Source organism: Microtus pennsylvanicus, chromosome 12, assembly GCF_037038515.1.
Source record: "Microtus pennsylvanicus isolate mMicPen1 chromosome 12, mMicPen1.hap1, whole genome shotgun sequence".
Lineage (NCBI taxonomy): Eukaryota > Metazoa > Chordata > Mammalia > Rodentia > Cricetidae > Microtus > Microtus pennsylvanicus.
The window spans coordinates 58,697,628-58,717,711 of record NC_134590.1 but is presented as its reverse complement, the minus strand read 5'-3'; the positions used below and the strand labels follow the sequence as shown (position 1 = coordinate 58,717,711).

The following is a 20,084-nucleotide window of genomic DNA, read 5'->3' as shown; positions in this document are numbered from 1 at the left end:
AACTGTAATTGTCTATATAAAAAGTAAACTTCTTTTATTATCTCACCAGAATGACTGACAACGGGGAAGATGGAAATTTTGGGCCATGTAGGGTTCTGTGAGTTTTACTACTAACTGATTTGCCTTCTGCTTGATCAGTTTAGAAGAGACAAGAGTGCGCTCTCTCTCTCTCTCTCTCTCTCTCTCTCTCTCTCTCTCTCTCTCTCTCTCTCTCTCTCACACACACACACACACACACACACACACACACACACAGCATATTCTGCAACTTTTTGTTTTTATTTAGCCCTTCTGTGACCGACTCCTGATGTGACAAGGCCAGGGTTGTCATTCTGCAGGTGAAAAGAGAGACAGGACTTGGCCTGAAAGCACAGCCAGTTCTGCACGAAGAGGGTGCAGATGTGAAGGCTATAAGGCCAACAGCACAATGTCATAAGGGACCTGCCTGGGATGCCTGGGACAGACAGGTTGGTCTCACTGGACTGAGCAGCCTCTGCAGGAATAGCTCCCAGGATGTCCCCACAGGGAGGCTGGCTGCTTATCTGAGGAGAACTAACGCCATCCACATCCACACTGCACTATACATGGGATGGATGGGCTCCTGGCCATGGAGAACAAGTGGTGTGCTGAAGACTAGGAATTGTCTGTCCACATCTGTGCTCACAGCTGGGTGTCAATTGCAGTGGGCAATTAGAAAAATGAGCCAGGGACAGAAGAGACCAGGAGAATCCCTGGAGCTAGGTGCTCCCAAAGTCTCCTTCTGAGCATCAGAAATGGTCTCTGGGAGCTGACGTAGTTGACAGGAGCTGCTGGAAGGAATAGCTCGCCTGGGGCTTACACAGTCTCACAGAAGGAAGCATTGAGTTAGTTCTCTGGGCTGATGTATGGCCACCTGTTCCATGAGTGCATGCATGTGTGTGCATGTGACAGACAGACATACAGACAGAGATAGAGACAGAGGGAGACAGAGACAGAGATGGAGAAAGAGAGACAGACAGACAGACACACACACACATACACACACACTGAGAGAATGAATGCATACTCTTGTCTCTCTTCTAAAGACACTAATAGTATCCTTGGGGCCCTACCTTCATGACCCCATAACCTAATCACCTCCCAAGAGCCTTCTGAATGTCACCATGCTGGTGCTTAGGGCCTCAATATATAAATTTATGGGCATGCAAGCCTTCCGTCTCTAACAAGAACTTGGAGCCAGACCGTGGAATACTATCTTACCCTTTGTTCTCCTCTCTTCTCCTCCTCACTTTCTCAATGCTATTTTGCATCCTGAGTCCCAGGCCAGGAGGCACTCTTGGCTTTTGCTCATGCAGCCCCTGCTGTCGGTTTCATCAGTGTGAGTTCTGTGATCTAAATTTAGCATGAACTGTTCTGTACCCAGAAACGTGAAGCAGGAAGTGTGGGATTGTGACTTTTCCACCAAGAGCCCATGAGGAAGATTATTTCCTTTTGCTTCTGTCTCTGGATAAGGGAGGCCTGGGGTGCAGGAAACTCTGTACAGGGAGGTGTCAAGGTGCACGCTGTAGCTAAGTGCCAGCCACCATGGGGGCTCTGTCCTCACCTAGCCCTGTCACTGGAAGCTGTTGGAACATTCTTGGCAGAGGCTAGGTATAGGTAGGGCACTTGCTGTCCTTGGTAAGAGCAGAACAAGGTCATGAGCAGGAACTCTGCTGTGAGGCCCAGCATAGGAACTTCCTGATTCACGTGACTAAGAATGGACTGGCTTTGGGGACCATGGGTGCTCTACCCCCACAAGCGCACAAGGGCATGCTTATTCTAAAAGGAAGACAGATGGGCAAGGGATCTCTGACTGTGTTCTAGCTCTGTGGATGATGGGAGCAGGTGCGGTGACCGTTTCTGAGGAGAGGAGAGGACAGAACAAGACACCTTCCATTTTAACTCATTGATTCCTGGGAAGAAGTGGTCTCAGCCACCTGTGTCTGACAGCTCATCTCAGAAAGACATAGCCTGTGGAAAATGGCTCTCCATGACTCCACCCTCATCACTGAAGAGTAGCCCATCCTTGGCCTCTCCCAGGACACTTCCCACACCCTTTTTTAAGTTTGAAAGTGCCCAGTTCCTTTCTGGTATCAGATCTCTTAGCCTCTCCTCAGTCACTGTCTTCACATTCCAGAGCCTCTGCTATCTGACAAGTGTCTGCAGGTAGGGAGGCAAAGACAGTGGCTGTCCCACAGCACCCACCATGGTGCTTGCAAAGAATCTGCTGCTTTCCCTGTCCAGCTTCCTGGTCCTCAGCATAGCATCCTGCTGAGATCCAGGCATAGGCAAGCACTGTGTGATGGAAGCAAAGGACCCACCTCTCATGGCTCCTGCCTCGTCGTCCTTTTCAAGGAGGAGGTAGCGTGGGCTCTCAGGGAGAAATGGCAGGCTTGCCAGCTGGACCAAGGCAGGAACAACGATCACTCCAAACAGGTATGGCCAGGTGCTCTCCTGCAGGGAGAAGACTCTGCTGATGGAGGAGGACTTTGGTTGATTTATTGGGGATATTAGACTAAGCAGCTTGGACTCCACGGAAGGCCTCTCTGCTCAGCTGTCCACACTGCTAATGGGACGAACAGAGCAGATGAGACAATGGCCCTGAGCACACAGCGTCTTCCGCAGAGTTGATGTGGAGCCCTCGGCATCTCCATGAGATGATGATCTAGCACATCTCTGAAAAGAAAGTAGATCCTGGCAGCCAAGCCACTCAGGGAGTGGCAGAGATGGCTGCTTCCCTCACTTGGACCACCACAGCCAACCTGGGGTCTCCTTGAATCCCCTCCACTCCTCCAGCATGGCTCCTCCCAGGTTGCCATGGGCATGGAGACAGACTTGCTTGGGTGTGAACACTGGGCCAAGACCCCTGTGCAGTGCCCACCATCTTCCTATTTTCAATGAAGATGGGGAGAATAAGGATGGCATGGTCTCAGGAGCCCTTATGTGTGGAGGATCGTCACCTTCCAGACGGTAGGGAAAGACAAATGGCCATCTCCAACACGTGCCATCAATTTTCTGGGTGCAGTGGCTCCCATCCAGTGCAATTTAAATGCAGCGTGGAGCATAGATTCTTGTGCCCATCAAAGTGTCAGTCTTCCCTGTCTGTCACCCAGTTTTACAAATATGCTCCCACCGTGCGCCCTGCATAGGAGCAAGCCACATAGGCAGCATTGATGGGGAGGGTGAAGGCTTTGGCTCCAAGGTGAGCCCTTAGCGTGTTTTATTTCCTAAGACAGGCAAAGGAAATAGTCCAGGAAAGGATGAGACACGCTGGAACTAGACAAGACTTCACACGATGGCCAGAGGTCTGCTGGCTTATTCAGAGCCCTTGGGCGTATGTGACTGCTTGTCCTCAGCCACTTGCTACCTGTGATGGCTCTCAGGAGAGACAATGTCCCTGTCAGCTTTTCTGAGGCCCTCTGTGGAACTCTGATGGAGGAGAGCCCACGGGAGTTCCAGACATTACCAAGGTGCTGCGGCAGGGACCCCTGAAGCACAGAGCAAGCTGGAGGGGGCCTACTGGGGAACTCGGCCAGTGCTGGCTCAGTCCTCATCTCCAAGGTGACTCTAGTCCTCCTCCCCTTGCTGAAGCTAGTGCCTACTCCTATTCAGAGGCCAGCACAATCCTTGCATGTCCCTTTGAAGGACTGGCAAGGCAAAGCTGGGCTTTTCAGCTTGGGGAGGCTTGGGACTAGAGGAGCATGCACGAGAGAAGTCAGGCACTCTGTGGAAGGTCAGAGAGAAAAGAGTGGGTGAGGAGTGTGGAGGGACGCAGATGGGCTCTGTTCACGCACCATGGAAGATTCTGAATGTAGACGGGTACTGCTGGTACCATTTGTGACTGTTCTAAAAACCACAGGGGTTTTAGTATAAACTGGCATATATTTCAATTAACAATTTTAAACTGTGGTAGAAAACAATGAGCCGGGTCTGTCCATTCTGCCTGTCCATTCTGTAACCATAGATGCCACCCACCGAGGATCAGAAATATTCAGAGAAAGAATGTATCTGTGTTGAACATTCATAGGCAGACCTCTTTCTCTGTCATCATTCCCTAAGCAACGATTTACATGACATTTGCATGACATTAGGTATTATAATGAGTCTCAAGATGGATTGAGGTATATGGGAGGACATGCGTGGGTTACAAGCAAATATCACACCAGGAGCATTCTGATAAGGAGCAGTAACAGCTACCATAATCGAGGAAGGCCTTTCAGCCTGGTGCAGGGTGACCCACTGAGAGGTAAGAGTCCCTGCTCCTGAGCAGGCAACAAGACTTTGTTTATACTCCAGTCATTATGGTCGTGGACAAGCATCCTAAAATGTCCTGGGAGGAGCCTCAAGGCCACAAGCCAGAAGCTTGCAGCTCAAGCCAGATGAGCTGAATTTGACCTTCTGTCTTTATGGAGCACTGTCTGTCTATGGTGCTCCTTGGCATTATACCCACATGAGCCAAGAACCCAGCATGTCCCTCTGCAGTGGCACCCGATCCTGCTTTCTACTGAGAAACAAATGAGCATGAGGGCGGGGATGGATTTCTCTAATACACTGACCAGTTTCAGGGTCGCTTTTTCTACTCCTGGAGGCTAGCCTCAGCTTCAGGCTGTTTTTAGAAGTGTTTTTCAAAACATTTAATTCAAGGTAACCCTGTGAAGATCAATACTGCATTCTCTCTCGTGCACCCTAGATTTGAGCCGTGGATCTGGGTGGGAGGAAATCTGGGCTAAGACTGAGAAACTAGAAGAGTCCCACAAGAAGGGAAAAATAGGTTTTATGGGAAGGTAGTGAGTGGGGAATAATACATGACGTATGAGAGGGGAAGGAAGTATAGGGGACAGAGGGTGTGGGGGCGGCAGGAAGATGCAGGATAGGAGTGTGGAAAGGGGAATCACACAAAACAAGGTATGTATGAAATGCCCTAAGTACACCTACTTCTCTGTATGCTAATTAATCAGACAACCTTACGTGACTCCCCTGGGGAGGCCCAAAGGTGTTGCAGGAGTCACCTCAGAGGAGTCTTTGTGCGGCCAGTCAAGATCTGAGATAATGGGAAGGGACACAGGGCTCCAGCTCAGTGGCTTTGGGTCAGGGTCCTGGTACCCACTGTTCTCACGAGGGCAGGTGTGGGTCATCTTGTTGACTAGGACAATGCCCAACTCCCTGTTGGGGAAAGTTTGTGAATCTCCTAGCTGTGTCCCTCTCTTTCAACTGTAAGCCCTTGCCTTCAAAGCTAGACTTCTAGCCTACTTCTCCCAGACTGTTGAAGACTTTGACTCTTGCTACAAAGCTCTTATGGACTGGACTACTACAAAACAGCAAACATTTTAAAGCAGAGTAGGCACTGTGGATCTTACAGAGTCAAATTCTTAATTTAAGAGTGCAGGGATCCCAGAGGAATGAAGCAGGAGAGCTGAAAGTGGCCAGGCCACATCAGCCACTGGCCAGAGCAGCTTTTGCTTGCATATGGGGGTAACATGTAGAGACCCTGACCACCTCCAAGGCTCCTTGGAGATGCAACAGCATGCTCTTCATATTTCTCCATACTCTTGGTCTGATTAAAGAAGGCTGATGGTGCCGGGCGGTTGTGGCGCACGCCTTTAATCCCAGCACTTGGGAGGCAGAGGCAGGCAGATATCTGTGAGTTCGAGACCAGCCTTGTCTACAAGAACTAGTTCCAGGACAGGCTCCAAAACCACAGAGAACCCCTGTCTCGAAAAAACCAAAAAAAAAAAAAAAAAAAAAAAAAAGAAGGCTGATGGTTATGGGAGTGGGCTGGGTTCTCTGTGTAGCTCTATGAAAAACAGCATTATTTTGTCTTCCAGTGTTCTTTCTCCCAGCGGACTGCGTTTCTTGAGAAGCATCCCTAGTCTTGTATCTTGACACATCTGCCAGTGCTTGAAGCCTGGCAGATGTTCAGCAGGTCTGGAAGACTGTTGGGTGAGGTAAGTGGTGACAAGACCATCGATGCAGTCGCTAGAGATGACCCCCCCCAACCCCCAGATATTCTTGAAGTATTTTTTTTAAATTTAAGCCTTTCCTTAAAGGGCCGAGACTTTCCAGTAACGTATTTCCCTTTGTAGCATTCCTATGGTTTCAGGTTTATAGGAGAGAAATCTGAGCCCTGAAAGGTCAGGGAATGCACGTGATATCCCTCGAGAAGCTGAGGGACTCGCTGGATGATTGGTTAACTCTTCTGACCCCAACATGGGTTCTTCCCTTTTTAAGCAGAGTGGCAGCTCTCTCAGGCCTGGCAGCTACGAGCTAGCTAGGGAATTTGAGTGGTGGTTCTCTGAGCTAAATCAGCCCCCTGAGCAGAGTTCAGCAGCAAGCACTCACACTCAACTCACCACAACGCGATGGGGTGGAGAAGGGAAGAGACAGGAGCACATATCAGCCATTCTGTGAGGCTGACTTCATGTGCAAAGCTGGGACCACCTTGACCAAGTGACTCTGTTGCACACAGGGGTGACCTCAGAGTGTACAGGAACTGAGATTCAGAAGGCAAATGGCTCTGTCAGCAAATGACTACAGAACTCCAGTGACCTTATGTCTCCCTCCTTTAGCCACTTCTCAAGGAAGGGCCCTGATGGCCACAGCTTCCTAGTGTCCTGGGTTAGAACATGGCTACCTAAGTGTGGAATGAATGGCAGTCTTTCACCACCTCCAGATCTGTCCCCAAGAGTCCATTCCAGCTTCTAAAACATCACATCTGCATTTCTTACAATCATATGTTATATTCTAAATATTTTCAATGTGTATTAATGGTCTGATTCTCTTTCTACATTGAGAGGGATTCTTGTACAAGTTACATTATCATCCCATTTCCCTGTTACAAATAATAGCAAGACAGGCAATCTAAGGACACCACCCTCACTCTGCCCCCTGTGGGGCCCCATACTCCTATACATACAATGCTCATTCCCTTTCCGGTTCCTACCACCATTTCCTGTTTTCAGAACGATTTTCCTGTCTTGTGCCTTGTTTGGTTTTCAAACAACCTCATAGCAAAGAGCAACCTCCATTACTGCCTTCTTATAGATAAGGAACCTGAGGCTTCTGGGAAGTCCCACAGCAAAAGTTACCCATAAACCAACTTTATTCTGCTCCTATTTGAAAGAGAGTCAAAATCCCACACTGGTTTTGAAGGCCACTTAACCCTTTGAACTGTCCCTGACCAGCCTATTAGATGGGACATTGTTGAGTTTGTACAAATTTACTGTCTTTGGCACCCCTGCTAGGGCTCCTGATTCTCAGCTGAGGAAACCAAAGTAACAAGAATTTCTTTTTACTCCATTGACAATTGCATTCCTTATAAATAGTTCTGTGTGGGGTGGGGGAGTGGTACTGAACCTGGGCAGGAGGTCATAAGCTCTGTGCCCTTAACCTCTGTTGTCCACAGGCTCAAAAATGTCATAATGTAGCAGTACCTGCTAAGGCACTCCCAAATTCCCTGACTATATATTTGTACAATTCTCTTCTCTTCTGCTTCCTAAAGAGTTAACTACCTGCTATTCTCAGAGCCACGCTCCTTGGAGTTGAAACCCATGATTAAAATCCTTCGTCAGCCTTCTGCTTTCCACTTGAATCACCCTGACTTCTGAGTCTCATTGTTCCCTTTGTCTGCCATGTGCCTCTTCATCCCTCACGGATCAGCAGCCTCTAAACAGAACTCGGGGTGGAAGGCTTGCGAATGCAGCGGGTCGCACAGGGACAAAGATGCGTATAGACACGCTGTATGGATGGGATCTCGCCTTAGTAACTTCGGATGTCATTTGGGGATACAGGAGCCCAAGGTCAGAGGAAGGACATCAACTGTGAAATTAGATCCACGTTCGCATTCTGATTTTTCTGCTCCTAGCTACGGGGCCTTGAGCTTGCTCTTTGTTGGATTCGTTTCTTCAGCTAGAAAATGAATAGAGCCGATAATGCTCCCTCTGTAGGTTACTGCGAGCATGAGTGAATTTCCTAGCACAGGCCTGATACAAGGCTAACAGCCATTAAATGTTGGTCCTCTCCTCACACCCTTGCTGGGGTCCTCAATCAACCTATATGATCCACACTAACTTAAGAGCTGGTATAAGGTCACATCTGCTCTCTCCAAGGCTCAGATACTGTGGCATCTGAGTTGGGTGTATGGAACACATCTCAAGTCTGGGTATGAGCCTAGGAATTAAAGAATAGACATCCCACCCAGAGGGGCCTTGCCCTCCTCAATTCTCTTTCTCTCCCCACCCAGGGTTTCTATCTAACTATTTGGAGCCCTGACCTCTGAGCCCTTTGCTGCAGGGTGACACCCCAGTCTAAGAATCCTGAAAATCTCCTTTGTGTGTTCCCATGTTTCAGACAGCCCTCAATAACCTAGCAATACTGAAATGAGCACCTGCCTCAGTTTCCCTGCTAAACTAAATGGCTTATTCGATACTATGGTTTTGCCATCTACCCGTCTGTCATGCCTTTAACTCCCTGAGATGTGTGCCCTGCCCCACCAGCTCACTGCAGATATCCTTAGGGACAGAGCCTGGAGACCCATCACCCAGTGCTGGTTATCCCCAGGATTCAGTCAGGTTACTGGTGGTCTGCTTCGTGCACCCCTAGTTTTTACTTCCCTCCATCATGATCTCCTCAAAACACCTGGTGAATGGACATGACACCCCCACCCCGCACCCCAGTGATACTTTACATCCTCAATGCCTGTGCGCACACTTTGCTCTCAGGGCACTCGATCCCGTAACTCAGTCATGATGTCATTCCTTTATCAACAGACATGCTCAGAAAGGACAGGAGGGTCTGCCTTGTGCCTCTAGCATTTATCATGGAATCTCTGCCTTTGGCTTTCCAGCTCCCCATATGCTCTTGGTCCACAGAGCTGCAACACACACACACACACACACACACACACACACACACGCACACGCACACCACACAGGCATGCACACTAAATCAGAGAGTCCTGGAACCACAGGCTTGTAGTCTTTATCTTCTAGGACCAACTTTCTACGATGCTCTAAGAGTCTGTCTTCTGGGGATTCAGGTCAGCACTGATATTGCCTGTCCAGGAAGATGACAAAAGAGACAAGCTCTGGTTGTCACACTTTCCTAACACTAAGTCCAAGCCAGTAGTCAAAGTCCAGAGAGGGACAGTTCGGTCACACACTACTACTTGACAAGCTGATGTAGCCACCATAGGCCAGGTGAAAGAGACAATAGCTAGCCTACAGTACAGGCTATCAGGAGGCTTCAGGAGAACGCATGTGCAGAGCTCAACCTGGCAGCTGGCTCTCAGCCACACTCAGTCAAAGACTGTCATTGCCGCCACTACACACCTCAACAGCCCCTTGTGCAGACAGGACTCAAGTGTAGCTACTTCTTGAGAAACCTGCGTAAAGCCTCGTTTTCTCAAGGACAGAAGTATCCTTACTTCCACTGCCGCAAAGTCCTACCTAGCAGGACTTTGCCTGCACATCCCTGTCCTCTCACGCTGACCAGACTGTCCCCAGGGCTGCAGTTGACCCCAGTCATTGAGGAGTTATTGGTGCATGCTGGCTGATGAGGAATAAAGACATGGCTGAACAAGGAGAGGCCTCTTTCTGTCTCTTCCCCTCATCAGGGCACAGCAGTCACCTTGGCTGGACCAGTGGCCACTCTACAGGCTCAAATGCTCCCGTGAGCATAGGCAGCAGGGACTAGTTTGGTCTTGCTTGTTGCTTACACAGCCAGGCTTGTCCACAGAGCCTGATCAATAAAAATAGGAAATGTCTGGATCCTGACTTAGTCTCTCAATGATCACCAAACTGGGCCAGTGCTAGCCATTCACAGCCTCTGGAGATGCAGATTCAAGAGGCCTGAGGTGCAGCTTGGATCAAGATGCTGTGAGAGGACCACAAGGCGCTGTGATCTACAGCAACCTCCTCCTGCAAACCACTGGTGAAAGAACATCACCAGGGGCATTCAAGTGCAGCTGGGAGCAATGGAAGCCTCAGTTCCTCATTTAAGGGTGGATGCTTCAAGCTTTCCTGAGGGTGTTCTCTAGTCTAGCATTTTATAATTTGACTACTTTAAAATCCATTGGTTTGAGGTTTTCAGGGTGTCACTGGATATTGCAATAGTAGAGGCTTACAGAAAAAGAGGAAACTTCCCAACAAACAAGGTAGATAGTCTGTGCTTGTTTATCTTTGATTCCTAAACATGGTGATATTGGCATTGACAGGCATAGTGACCGTAGGGGTGAGAGGTTGCCCTGGTGACAAATGTGCAATGAGATTTTCAGCCCAGTGTTGAAGAGGGCAAAACAAAATGGGGGGTAGAGGACTTGAGCATCTGTGGGGTACCCAGAAGGATGCAAGGCTCTCATCCTAGAGACTCCTAATGGCTCAACACCAGACAATGACTACCCAAGACAAGGCAAGGCTCTGCATTGCGAATGGAGACTGGGAGAAGACCCTCAAGCCCCACGTCTTCTACGCCGACCACTGCCGTGCCTCACAGAAGTGCCGTTTGCTCGATCCGTGGACACGTGGTGATCACAGCTATGGGCAGACCAGGCCCAGCAGCAAAGCGTGAGAATGACAACAGGAACATAAAGCCCAGAGCCCCTGTCACCTGTGGTGGGCCTAGGTCCCAAGACAGGCATCTTTGGCTCTGGTAAGAGAAACTGACCTTTGGAGAAAAAAAAAGTAGAAAAGGCAAGTGCTTGCTTATGTGGGTGCAGTAACCATAGAAATTCTGTGTACATTCTCAGGCCATGTGTGTGGGGCCCAACTTGCACCAGGATCTGCTTAGTTCCTTTTTAAATATGAAGGAAAGCAGCAGATATTTGGAAAGAGCCTCTAGCACAGAGGAGAGAGGCAGAAGGAAAGATAAAGAACTCGGTAGCAAAGAGACACAGTGCAGGGGGACCCCACTCCAGTGGGATGTCATGGAAAGGCGAAGGCACAGAGGAAAGGGCCTCAGCAATTAAAACTAAGAGCATCACTCACAGTACAGAGTGTTCGAGGAGGGGTGAGGTGTGGGCAAAGGGCACATATAGGACATGGAAGCAGAAAAGAAACCCATGGGAGGTTACTGGAGCAGGCAGGCTAAGGGTAGCAGGTGGGGGAGATAGGACAGCAGAACTTACTAAAATAGTCTTTGTTCAAAATGCCTGTACTGGATAGTCTTATGTCAACTTGACACAAGATAAGAGCCATCTGAGAGGACAGAACCTCAATTGAGAAACTGTCCCCATAAGACTGGGCTGGAGGGAAACCTGCATTTTCTTAGTGAGTGGTTAATGTGCGTGGCTCCAGCCCATTACGGGTAGTACCAGCCCTGAGCTGGGTGCTATAATGAAGCAGGCAGAGCAAGCCAGGGTGAGCAAGCCAGTAAGCAGCACCCTCATCATGACTCCTGCTTCTGTGCCTACCTTCAGGTTCCTGTTCCCAGGTTTCTGCTTGACTCCCCTGGATGATGGACTGTGATCAGACATGTGAGCTGAAATTAACCCTTTCCTCCCCAGGGTGTCTATATTCCTGCTGTTTACCAAACAATAGAAACCCTAAGACAGTCAAGATGCAGTTGGAAGGGGACAAGAAGGCAGGGCATCTCCAGGATAACCCTTCTGCAGAAGCACCCCAGTTGATCGGAGCATTCTGTGGCTAAGGAAAGCTTTACTGGAAACCCTACTAAGCTCAAACATACACCTCCATTCCTTTCAGAGGGCCAGGGAAACTGTTCCTTTCTGCCGTTTGAGTTGGGTCTTCCTTAAAGCGGGTGGTGGAGATGTAGAGGAGGGAGCAAGGAGGATTCCCCAGGGGGTGCGTGAGTAGTGTGAGGCTGGGAGGGTGGGGCTAGTCTAGGGAGGGAGAGGAAGTGGGGTGGTGCTGGAGGTGAGAACAGATCAGAACTCAACCTTGGACCCACACGTCAGGGGCTTCTGAATGCAGCAGGGAATAAGTCTTCATTTAGGGGACACAGCCGTGTGCTTGGCATGATGGCTGTCGTCTCTAGACCCCAAGGCTGAGCACAACATACACGGTGTCTCTCATGATGACAGTGGCTCCATGGAGTTAGGTCATTCCCATTTTACAGACACAGACGCTGAGCCTCAGAGAGCTGAAGTCACTTGTCTAGCTTGTCCAAGTCACAGCACTTCCTGACATCCAAGTTAGTTCACTTCCCACAGGGCTCTCGCACGTGGGAGCAGCTGGCTGCCCATCCCTTCGCCTGGCATCGTGTCCTAGGCGGGATTATTGCAGCATTCTCAGTTTTCAAACACGTTAGACTCTCTCTTGATTTCTTTGTTCTTGCACGGGCTTTTGGTTCCCTCTCCTTGGACCTGTGTTTCCCTTCCTTCCCACTTGGGTGACTGTCCCTCACACTACAGTGCAGATGCCAACGTCTCTAGAAAGATTTCCATTGCATGTGTTCCCCATAACTCTTCCACCCATAGGTTTCCTTAAAGCCATATAGGGCACACTTGTCCTTCAGGCCACTCCTCTGTGCTCCTACACTTGTGAGTGTCCTGCCTGTAAAAGCTTTCCCTGACTCCTCCCTTTGGGGTACCAGTGTACTAAGAAGCCCAGATAATTACAAGTGTGTAAGTCTATGGGAGGTGAGGTTTATGGATGCTAGGCACCTGCCATGGTCCCCGGACCAATTCCAGGGGGTGATGGGAGCTGCTTAGACAGTAAACTCAGGGGCTCTGGTTCAGCTGGGAAATAGCAGCACTTGGAAGACAGTATTTGCTGGAGAAAGCAATGCAGTAGGCGGTTTAGCCAGGGAGTGGAGGCACAGTCCTCAGGGGCGTGTGACTCACCTCCAGAATCGCTCCCTTCCTACTCCCGCTCACAGCATGTCCTCAAAGGGCAACCTTACTAATCATTTCCCCCGTGGCCCTTCAGAGAGAAGATAGCTAGGCTCAGACGAGCCTCAAAGGCCTTCTTTACAATTCCATTTGACACGACTTCAAAAACTGTTAAATTTATCTCTGCTTCCTTTGCTCTCTTGCTTGCAGCTAGAGCTGGTATCGCTGGACTGACTCTGGAGGTAAAGTGCCCCCACTGGAGGGATGAATCACCACATCAGAAGTTCAAGCGGCCAGGAGCCTTGGAGCTAAATCAAAATGGAGACTGTTTTTGATGTACATAGACCTGGAAGTCTGGAGAGGTGGTTCACCCTAGCCAGACACCATGAGTGCTTGAAGGCCAGCAGGAGTCTCGTCTACGCTCCTCCCAGCCCATAAATAAGCATGGGGCGAATGCCTTAGTTTCTGCTCCGTTACTTTGAAGGTACAACATGACCAAGGCAACTTATGAAAGAAAGCATTTAATTGGGAGCTCGCTTACTGTTTCAGAGGTGAGCCCATGACCATCATGGCGGGGAGCATGGCAGAAGGCAGGCAGACACGGCACTGTGGCGGAAGCTGAGGGATTCCATGTTTAGATAACAATTGTGAGGCAGGGAGAAAGAGCTAACTGGGAATGTCACAGGCTTTTGAAATCTCAAAGCTCATCCCTAGTCCAATAAAAGCACATCTCCTAATCTTTCCCAAACAGTTCCACTAACTGGGGACCAAGGATTCAAATATATGAGTCTATGGAGACCATTGTCATTCAAGCCACTACTGTGGGGTCCTGTTAGATTCTTAGAAGCACTAGAAGGTCTAAGGTCAAAGGTCAAAAGGGTACCTTCCGTCCTCCACGAGAGGGGTGGGTAGACTCTGCATTTGGACATAACAAAGAGGAGACTTTTGATCTTGTGTTCTGGGAAGTAATTAATAACAGGTGAACAACAGATTGACTAGAACGTGAAATAGAGAGAGGTGGAGGAAGGAGTCTTGTGTGGAAAAAGCTAGCTCTAGTGCCTGGCAGGATAGAAGGCACCTTAAGGAGGGCCTTGCCCTAGGCCCTTGAAGGACCAAGCAATTAAAGGAAATGAAAGGAAGCGGGAGAAGCATGGAAGCACATTCTGGGAGGGGCTCAGGGATGACCTGGGGATGGAAGTTTGGGGTATTTCAACTTTATGCCCCCTGGCTTAGCTGTTCTGGGGGAAGGAGGGTGGCTGAAATGGGAAGGGGAGATGGGAGATGGGTCACCAAGTCTTCCATGTCACCCTCCTGGGAAATCCAAACCTTGTTATGGGGGAAACCATGCAGCTGCCATCTTGTGTAGAAAGCATGTATGTCTAAAGAGGACTGGATGTCTTTTGGTGATGGTGTTTAGACTTCGGTGTAACATTAGGAATACATGGTGGGTCAGGGGGATGCTTGCCTTATAAGCACGGTCTCCTAGGCATGCTGCAGTGTGGTAGGTGGGTGGATTCTTGGGGCTTGCGGGCCTCATTCTGGCATGCTTGGTGAGTCCCGGGTCAATGAGAGACACTGCCTCAAAATAAAAAGGTGGAAATGGCCTAAGGAATGACAACTAAGTCGTTTTTTGTCCACCACAAGAACATACACATGTATGGACCCAAGATGCACACAAACAGATGTATACACATATGTACAAACACACACACACAGAAAAAAAGGAAGGAAGGAGGCAGAAGAAGATGGAGACACAGAGAATGAAAATACAAAGGTGTTCATCTTGTGTCTGCTCTCAAACAACCTGGTGTTTTCTTGGGCTATAGAAGCCATCAAGGTGGTACCCACATGAGAATCCTCCTTCAATGATGAAAGGTGTCACTTTCAAGTCAGGGTGACTGACGACACTTCTTCTGGGTGCAAATGCTTGGAATATATTCTCCCAGATGAATATTCTCTTGACAAAAGCAAAAAACTCTCCTTCCTGAATTTCAGAGAAGTCTGTTGGGTGCTAAGTCAGGAAGTTCATTGTAAACTTTCATACCCCTGGAGTGGAGCGCATTTGAGATAAATACAGACCAAGAGGGACTGACCCCTCAGGGCTCTGGGGTGCCCTTCCTGATCTCTCCACAGGGGACCAGAGGTCCTACTGCACAGATGTGGGCTTGAAGCCGGGAAGCTCAGGCCACAGCCTCAGTTCCATAGGCACTGGAGTCAAGCCTCAGTCCAAGACTGAGCTTTCAACCTGGACAGAAATGAAACTCTCATTCTTAGAGCATGAGTTGAATGGTGGCTAACACCAACTTTATACAGCTGCATGTCTGCACCAACTTTATACCAGCTGCATGTCTGCATCAACTTCATACGACCCAGATGTCTGCACCAACTTTATACCAGCTGCATGTCTGCACCAACATTATACCAGCTGCATGTCTGCACCAACATTATACCAGCTTCATGTCTGCACCAAATTCGTACCAGCTGCATGTCTGCACCAAGTTTATACCAGTTGCATGTCTGCTCCAAGAGCCTGCTGTGTATTCTATGGCATGTGGAACAAGCATGGGAGAGACACCACTATTAAACCTATTGTGTAGGTAGGAAACATTCTCTTCGATGTTCACCAGCTTATCCAAATCCCCTCTGCATGGTAGTGACTGGATACAGCCTGGGGCTGGCTGGCAAGAGATACTTAGTTGTGGTGTGGTGACTGCCTGGGTCCCTTCCCCAGAAGGTCACTCTTTCTGTGACAGTGGAGTGCATGGTCTCTGCTTTCTAATGTCATGGGTAATTGTTTTGATTTAAGGTCTTTTATAAACACTTTCCATGTCGGGACTGCATTTATAGCACTAGAAGGAGTTATACTTCTTAAGCAAACACAGAGTGTTTGTTTTTGTGGTCATCACAAAATGACCTCAGAATCAACCTTCATGTTTCCCCAAAGGAAAGCACACATACATTAGTTTTTATAAACAAAAGAGAACATGATGAATAGCAATGAGAAAATTGGAGCTATGTGGGATTGAAGATTCTGAGTAGTTTGACTTAACTGCAATCAAAATGACAAATTATTTGGGAAAGTGTCTCTTGAGAACGTGGCAAATTAAAAGTTCTAGAAATAACACTGTCAAATCTATCTTCCAAAATGTCACAGAGGGAAGACAGCAAAAGGGATGTGCCAAGAGGTGGATCTTTCTTTCAAAAAAAAAAATTGTCAGCAATTTGGGAAAAAATTAAGATAATCATTGGGACTGGAGAATTTGCCTTAGGGCTTTAAACATTTCCTATCTGGCTGAGGACCTGGGCTCTGTTCCCAGAACCCACACAATAACTCACAACCATCTGTAACTCCCGTTCTAGGGGATCTGATGCCCTCTGCTGGCCTCTGGAGGCACCGCACCCAGTGGTGCACAAACATGCAAGTCCTCATTCATTCTCAGAAATTAAAAATAAACAAATCTTTAAATAGAAAAGGGGAAACATGATAGTTGTTTCTAATAAAACTCTCCACCGACTCCCACTGTGCCAAGTGGCAGTGGCAGTATCTTGAGACCACAACCAGTCATGGATGTCACTCGGGGGAAGTGATGATGGCTGCTAGCAAGGAAGGGGAGACCATGGTCCTGAGGATGCCATCAACAGCCATCAGTTTGAACTATCTAGGTAAGCAAGTGACAAACACTACTGGGAAGTGAAAAAGAGTCCCAGATCAACATATACCAATCTGCCAATCACCAGGAAAACAAAATGCAGAATAGAAATTCTACTAGCAACAAAACAGAATAGCCTCGGAGTCAAAACACAGTGGCTGCGTCTGTTTTCTTGGTAAAGAATGCAGCAGCAGGGCTGGGGATTGGTGAGTGGCCTAGCTTGTGTAAGGCTCAAAACCCTGCATCCAGGGAAGTAGAAAAAGACAAGATCTCCTGAGTAAAATGGGAGCATGGGGACCTGGGAGAAGGCTGAGGGGGAGGGGAGAGGCAGGGAGCTACAGCTATAAATAATAATGGCAATAATAAAAAGAAATGGAATACAACACTCCTGTTACTACAACCAAGTAAATATAAAGGAGCACCAAAATGAGTAGGGAAACATGAAAAACAGGAACCAACCTCAGCCTTCCCAAATCAGTGTATTGGTTTAATGTAATTTGGATCGAACATTCAATAGCGGTTTTATTTGAGATGAGAATGGTCCTGTGGGTCTCTGGGGATAATGAGCAAAGGAAAGATTCCAGCTTTGACAATAGAGGCAGAGGGGACTGTGCTGGACAAAGACACACACTATTTAAACCTTTCAGGGTGGGCCAGAGAACGTGGAGGCCCCAGGGACATGATGGGCACATGCTAACTTGATATGTGTCTACGGGCACCGCAAACATGAACGGGGAAGGGGTGTTTGACATAAGAGGTACCTTAGAGAAACTGAAATAAAAGTGGGGAGGAAAAGCACATGTGGGTGGGCTTTATACCGTATTCTGAGAGTCAAGTATTCAAACAGGCACAGCGAGGGAGGTGGTTGGGTAGATAAAGAGCTTGCCCTGCCAACATGAGGGGCACAGCTCTGTGCTGGAACAACTTGGATATGAAGTGCGTGGTTGGCATCCTTGCCTGGAAGAAGAGGCCAGCTCTGAGCTTCCACTTGCCCAGCCCGATGACTCAGCCACAGCGGCTGCCCAAGTGTGTCCACACCTCCTGTCCCATATTCTTGCCCATGGTCTCCATCCAAGTTCCTTCTTTTTATCTTTGTTAGAGAAATATTTCATTAATATGCCTTTTAACATGTCCCTCAGAGCCGGGTGGTGGTGGCGCACGCCTTTAATCCCAGCACTCGGGAGGCAGAGGCAGGCGGATCTCTGTGAGTTCGAGACCAGCCTGGTCTACAAGAGCTAGTTCCAGGACAGGCTCCAAAACCACAGAGAAACCCTGTCTCGAACCCCCCCCCCAAAAAAAACATGTCCCTCAGAAGCAAAAACTGTCACAGAAACATCCCACCACCCCTGGTTTTACAAGTCTGGTGAAATTCATGGCATCAATTGGACCAGGATCACTCTCTGTCTTCTGCCATCCCAGTCCAAAAGTGACTCTCACCACTTCCTCCCTCCTTTGTGTTTCAAAGAACCCACCCGAGTTTTTCAAAGCTTAGATGTCTCCAGCTTTGAAGGTAAATGAGAAACAGGATTAAAATAAAAGAATGAAATCTGCACACCTGGGAAAATGCCCGTGGCTCCCACTCACAAAACCCCAGAGGAAATGGAAAAAAAAAACTTTTGTCTGATGTTCTTTCCCTCATCAAAAGCCCAATTGCCACCTTCACAGAGTGTGCACATGAAAAACATACAACAAATAAACCCAAACCCAAGATGCTTACTGAGCTATGCACAGTCTCTGAGCCCAGTGGTTCTCAACCTGTGGGTCGTGACTCACTTGGGGTCGCATATCAGATATTTACATTACAATTAATAACAGTAGCAAAACCACAGTTATGAAGTAGCACTGAAATAATCCTATGGTTGGGGGGTCACCACAACGTAATGAACAGTGTTAAAGGGTCGCAGCATTAGGAAACAATGTTGAGAACCACTGTTCCAGCCAGAGTCAGCTCAGACTAGAAAATCCAATTTGATGGGGAGTATTAGGATTTGGAGGTGGTGTCCCCCTGAGAATGAGACTCATGTGTTGAAGGCTTGGTCCTCAGTATAGTGTTCCCAGGGAACACTTTGGGAAAGTGACCCACGAGGACTCTGACCTTACCAGTGAATTAACATGTATGTGGTTGGATTCACTGGGGCAATGCCTTTGAGGAATAGATCTTGTTACCCTCTGTCTCTCTGTCTGTCTGTATCTCTCTCTGCTGGTCTCTCTCTCTCTCTCTCTCTCTCTCCCTCTCTCCCTCCCTCCCTCCCTCCCTCCCTCCTTATCTCTCTGTCTGTGTCTCTCCCTGCTGGTCTCCCTCCCTTCCTCCCTCCCTCCCTCCCTCCCTCCCTCCCTCCCTCCCTCCCTCCCTCTTTATCTCTCTGTCTTGCCCTCCCTTCCCACCCTCCCTCCTCACTGCACTGAGGGAAGCATCTTCCTCTACCGTGCATCTCTATCGTGCACGCTGTCATTAAGTCCTACCTTAACACAAGCAAGCCCTCAGTGATGCAGCTAGCTGACCATGGACTAAACTTCTGAAATTTAAATTTGAGTTTCATGAACCAGAATAGATGTTTGCCTCAGCTCTTTTATCACAGCAATAATTAAAAAAAAATTAACACAGGGAAAGACAGCTTGCAGGGATCAGTGCCTTCTACGCCCAACATGCCAGAGTCCAGCTGATGTGCCCTGCTATTCCAGGGGCAGCACTAGCGGCCTGGGAACAGAGGTGCTGCCTTTGCTCTGGTCAACTCTGCTTCCTTCCCGGTGGTCTCTAACCTGAGCCATTCATTGTCACTTTGGTCCCTAAAAAGCTCCTGTTCCTCCACTCTGGCTCCTGACTTGGGATCTTGTACTATTACTACTCTACCTGGCTAACAGGTCAGCCACCCAGAGATTTCACTGACTCCTCCTAAGCTGCCACAGGCCATCACCAACTGATTCCTCCAATCCCATCTGCTCCTGCTTAACTGGGGCAAGCCCTCTGGTCTTGGCTGAGATGCTGGTGAAACTGGACATCCCAGTGTAAGAGTTCTAGGTGATCTGATGCCCTCTTCTGACCTCCAAGGGCACCTGTGTGTACCTGGTACAGGCAGATAATCTCAGGACCACACACACACACACACAAAATTAACAAGTAAAAGAAAATTTTAAAACCAGCCAATGGGTACTTGAAGAGGTACTTAACTCCGCTAATCAGCAGGAAAATGCAAATCAAAATCACAGTGAAGTATTACCTCCCGCCCTTAAAATGGCCATTATCAAAATGACAAGAGACAGAAGGTGGCCAAGACCTGAGCAAAGGGACGCAAAGGGATCCCACCCAGTGGAGATCTTTCTGCCTCTAAACAAGGGTCTTTCTAAACTGTTCTCTCTGCTTAGCCGGCTCCTCTTCACTTAGTCCCCGCCCCCAGCCCTGGCCAATACAAACCCTAATTATCCTTATCACATTCATTTCATATTACTTCTGTAGGAAAACCACTCTTCCCCCAGCAAGGCCAGCGTTCTGCTTCTTCCATCATCTGCCAGCCACTGCTAATTGCCTCCCTGTGGCTTCCATGAGTGCGGCGTCTAGTCTGGCTACCCATGTTTGCAGTAGCAGCATCTGGCACACAGCCAATGGGGCTTCCTAGACTTGCTGAGGGGGTGGA

At 48.6% G+C, this 20,084-nt stretch overlaps 2 protein-coding genes across 5 annotated transcripts in view; one reads left to right on the top strand and one right to left on the bottom strand.

Moving 5' to 3' along the window:
• Tmem128 (transmembrane protein 128) overlaps window positions 1–20,084 on the top strand; it is a 286,921-nt gene that overhangs the window by 163,126 nt on the left and 103,711 nt on the right. The gene's annotated exons all lie outside the window — the stretch shown is intronic.
• Window positions 1–20,084, bottom strand: part of Slc2a9 (solute carrier family 2 member 9) — a 128,423-nt gene that overhangs the window by 66,380 nt on the left and 41,959 nt on the right. For all 4 annotated transcript variants that reach the window (XR_012907293.1, XR_012907294.1, XM_075943699.1 and 1 more), the window contains exon 6: window positions 2,340–2,472. Coding sequence is in view for 2 of the 4 variants with exons in the window: in XM_075943699.1 (XP_075799814.1) it covers window positions 2,340–2,472 (133 nt within the window). In the remaining 2 variants the exon portion in view is untranslated. The remainder of the gene's footprint in view (window positions 1–2,339; window positions 2,473–20,084) is intronic.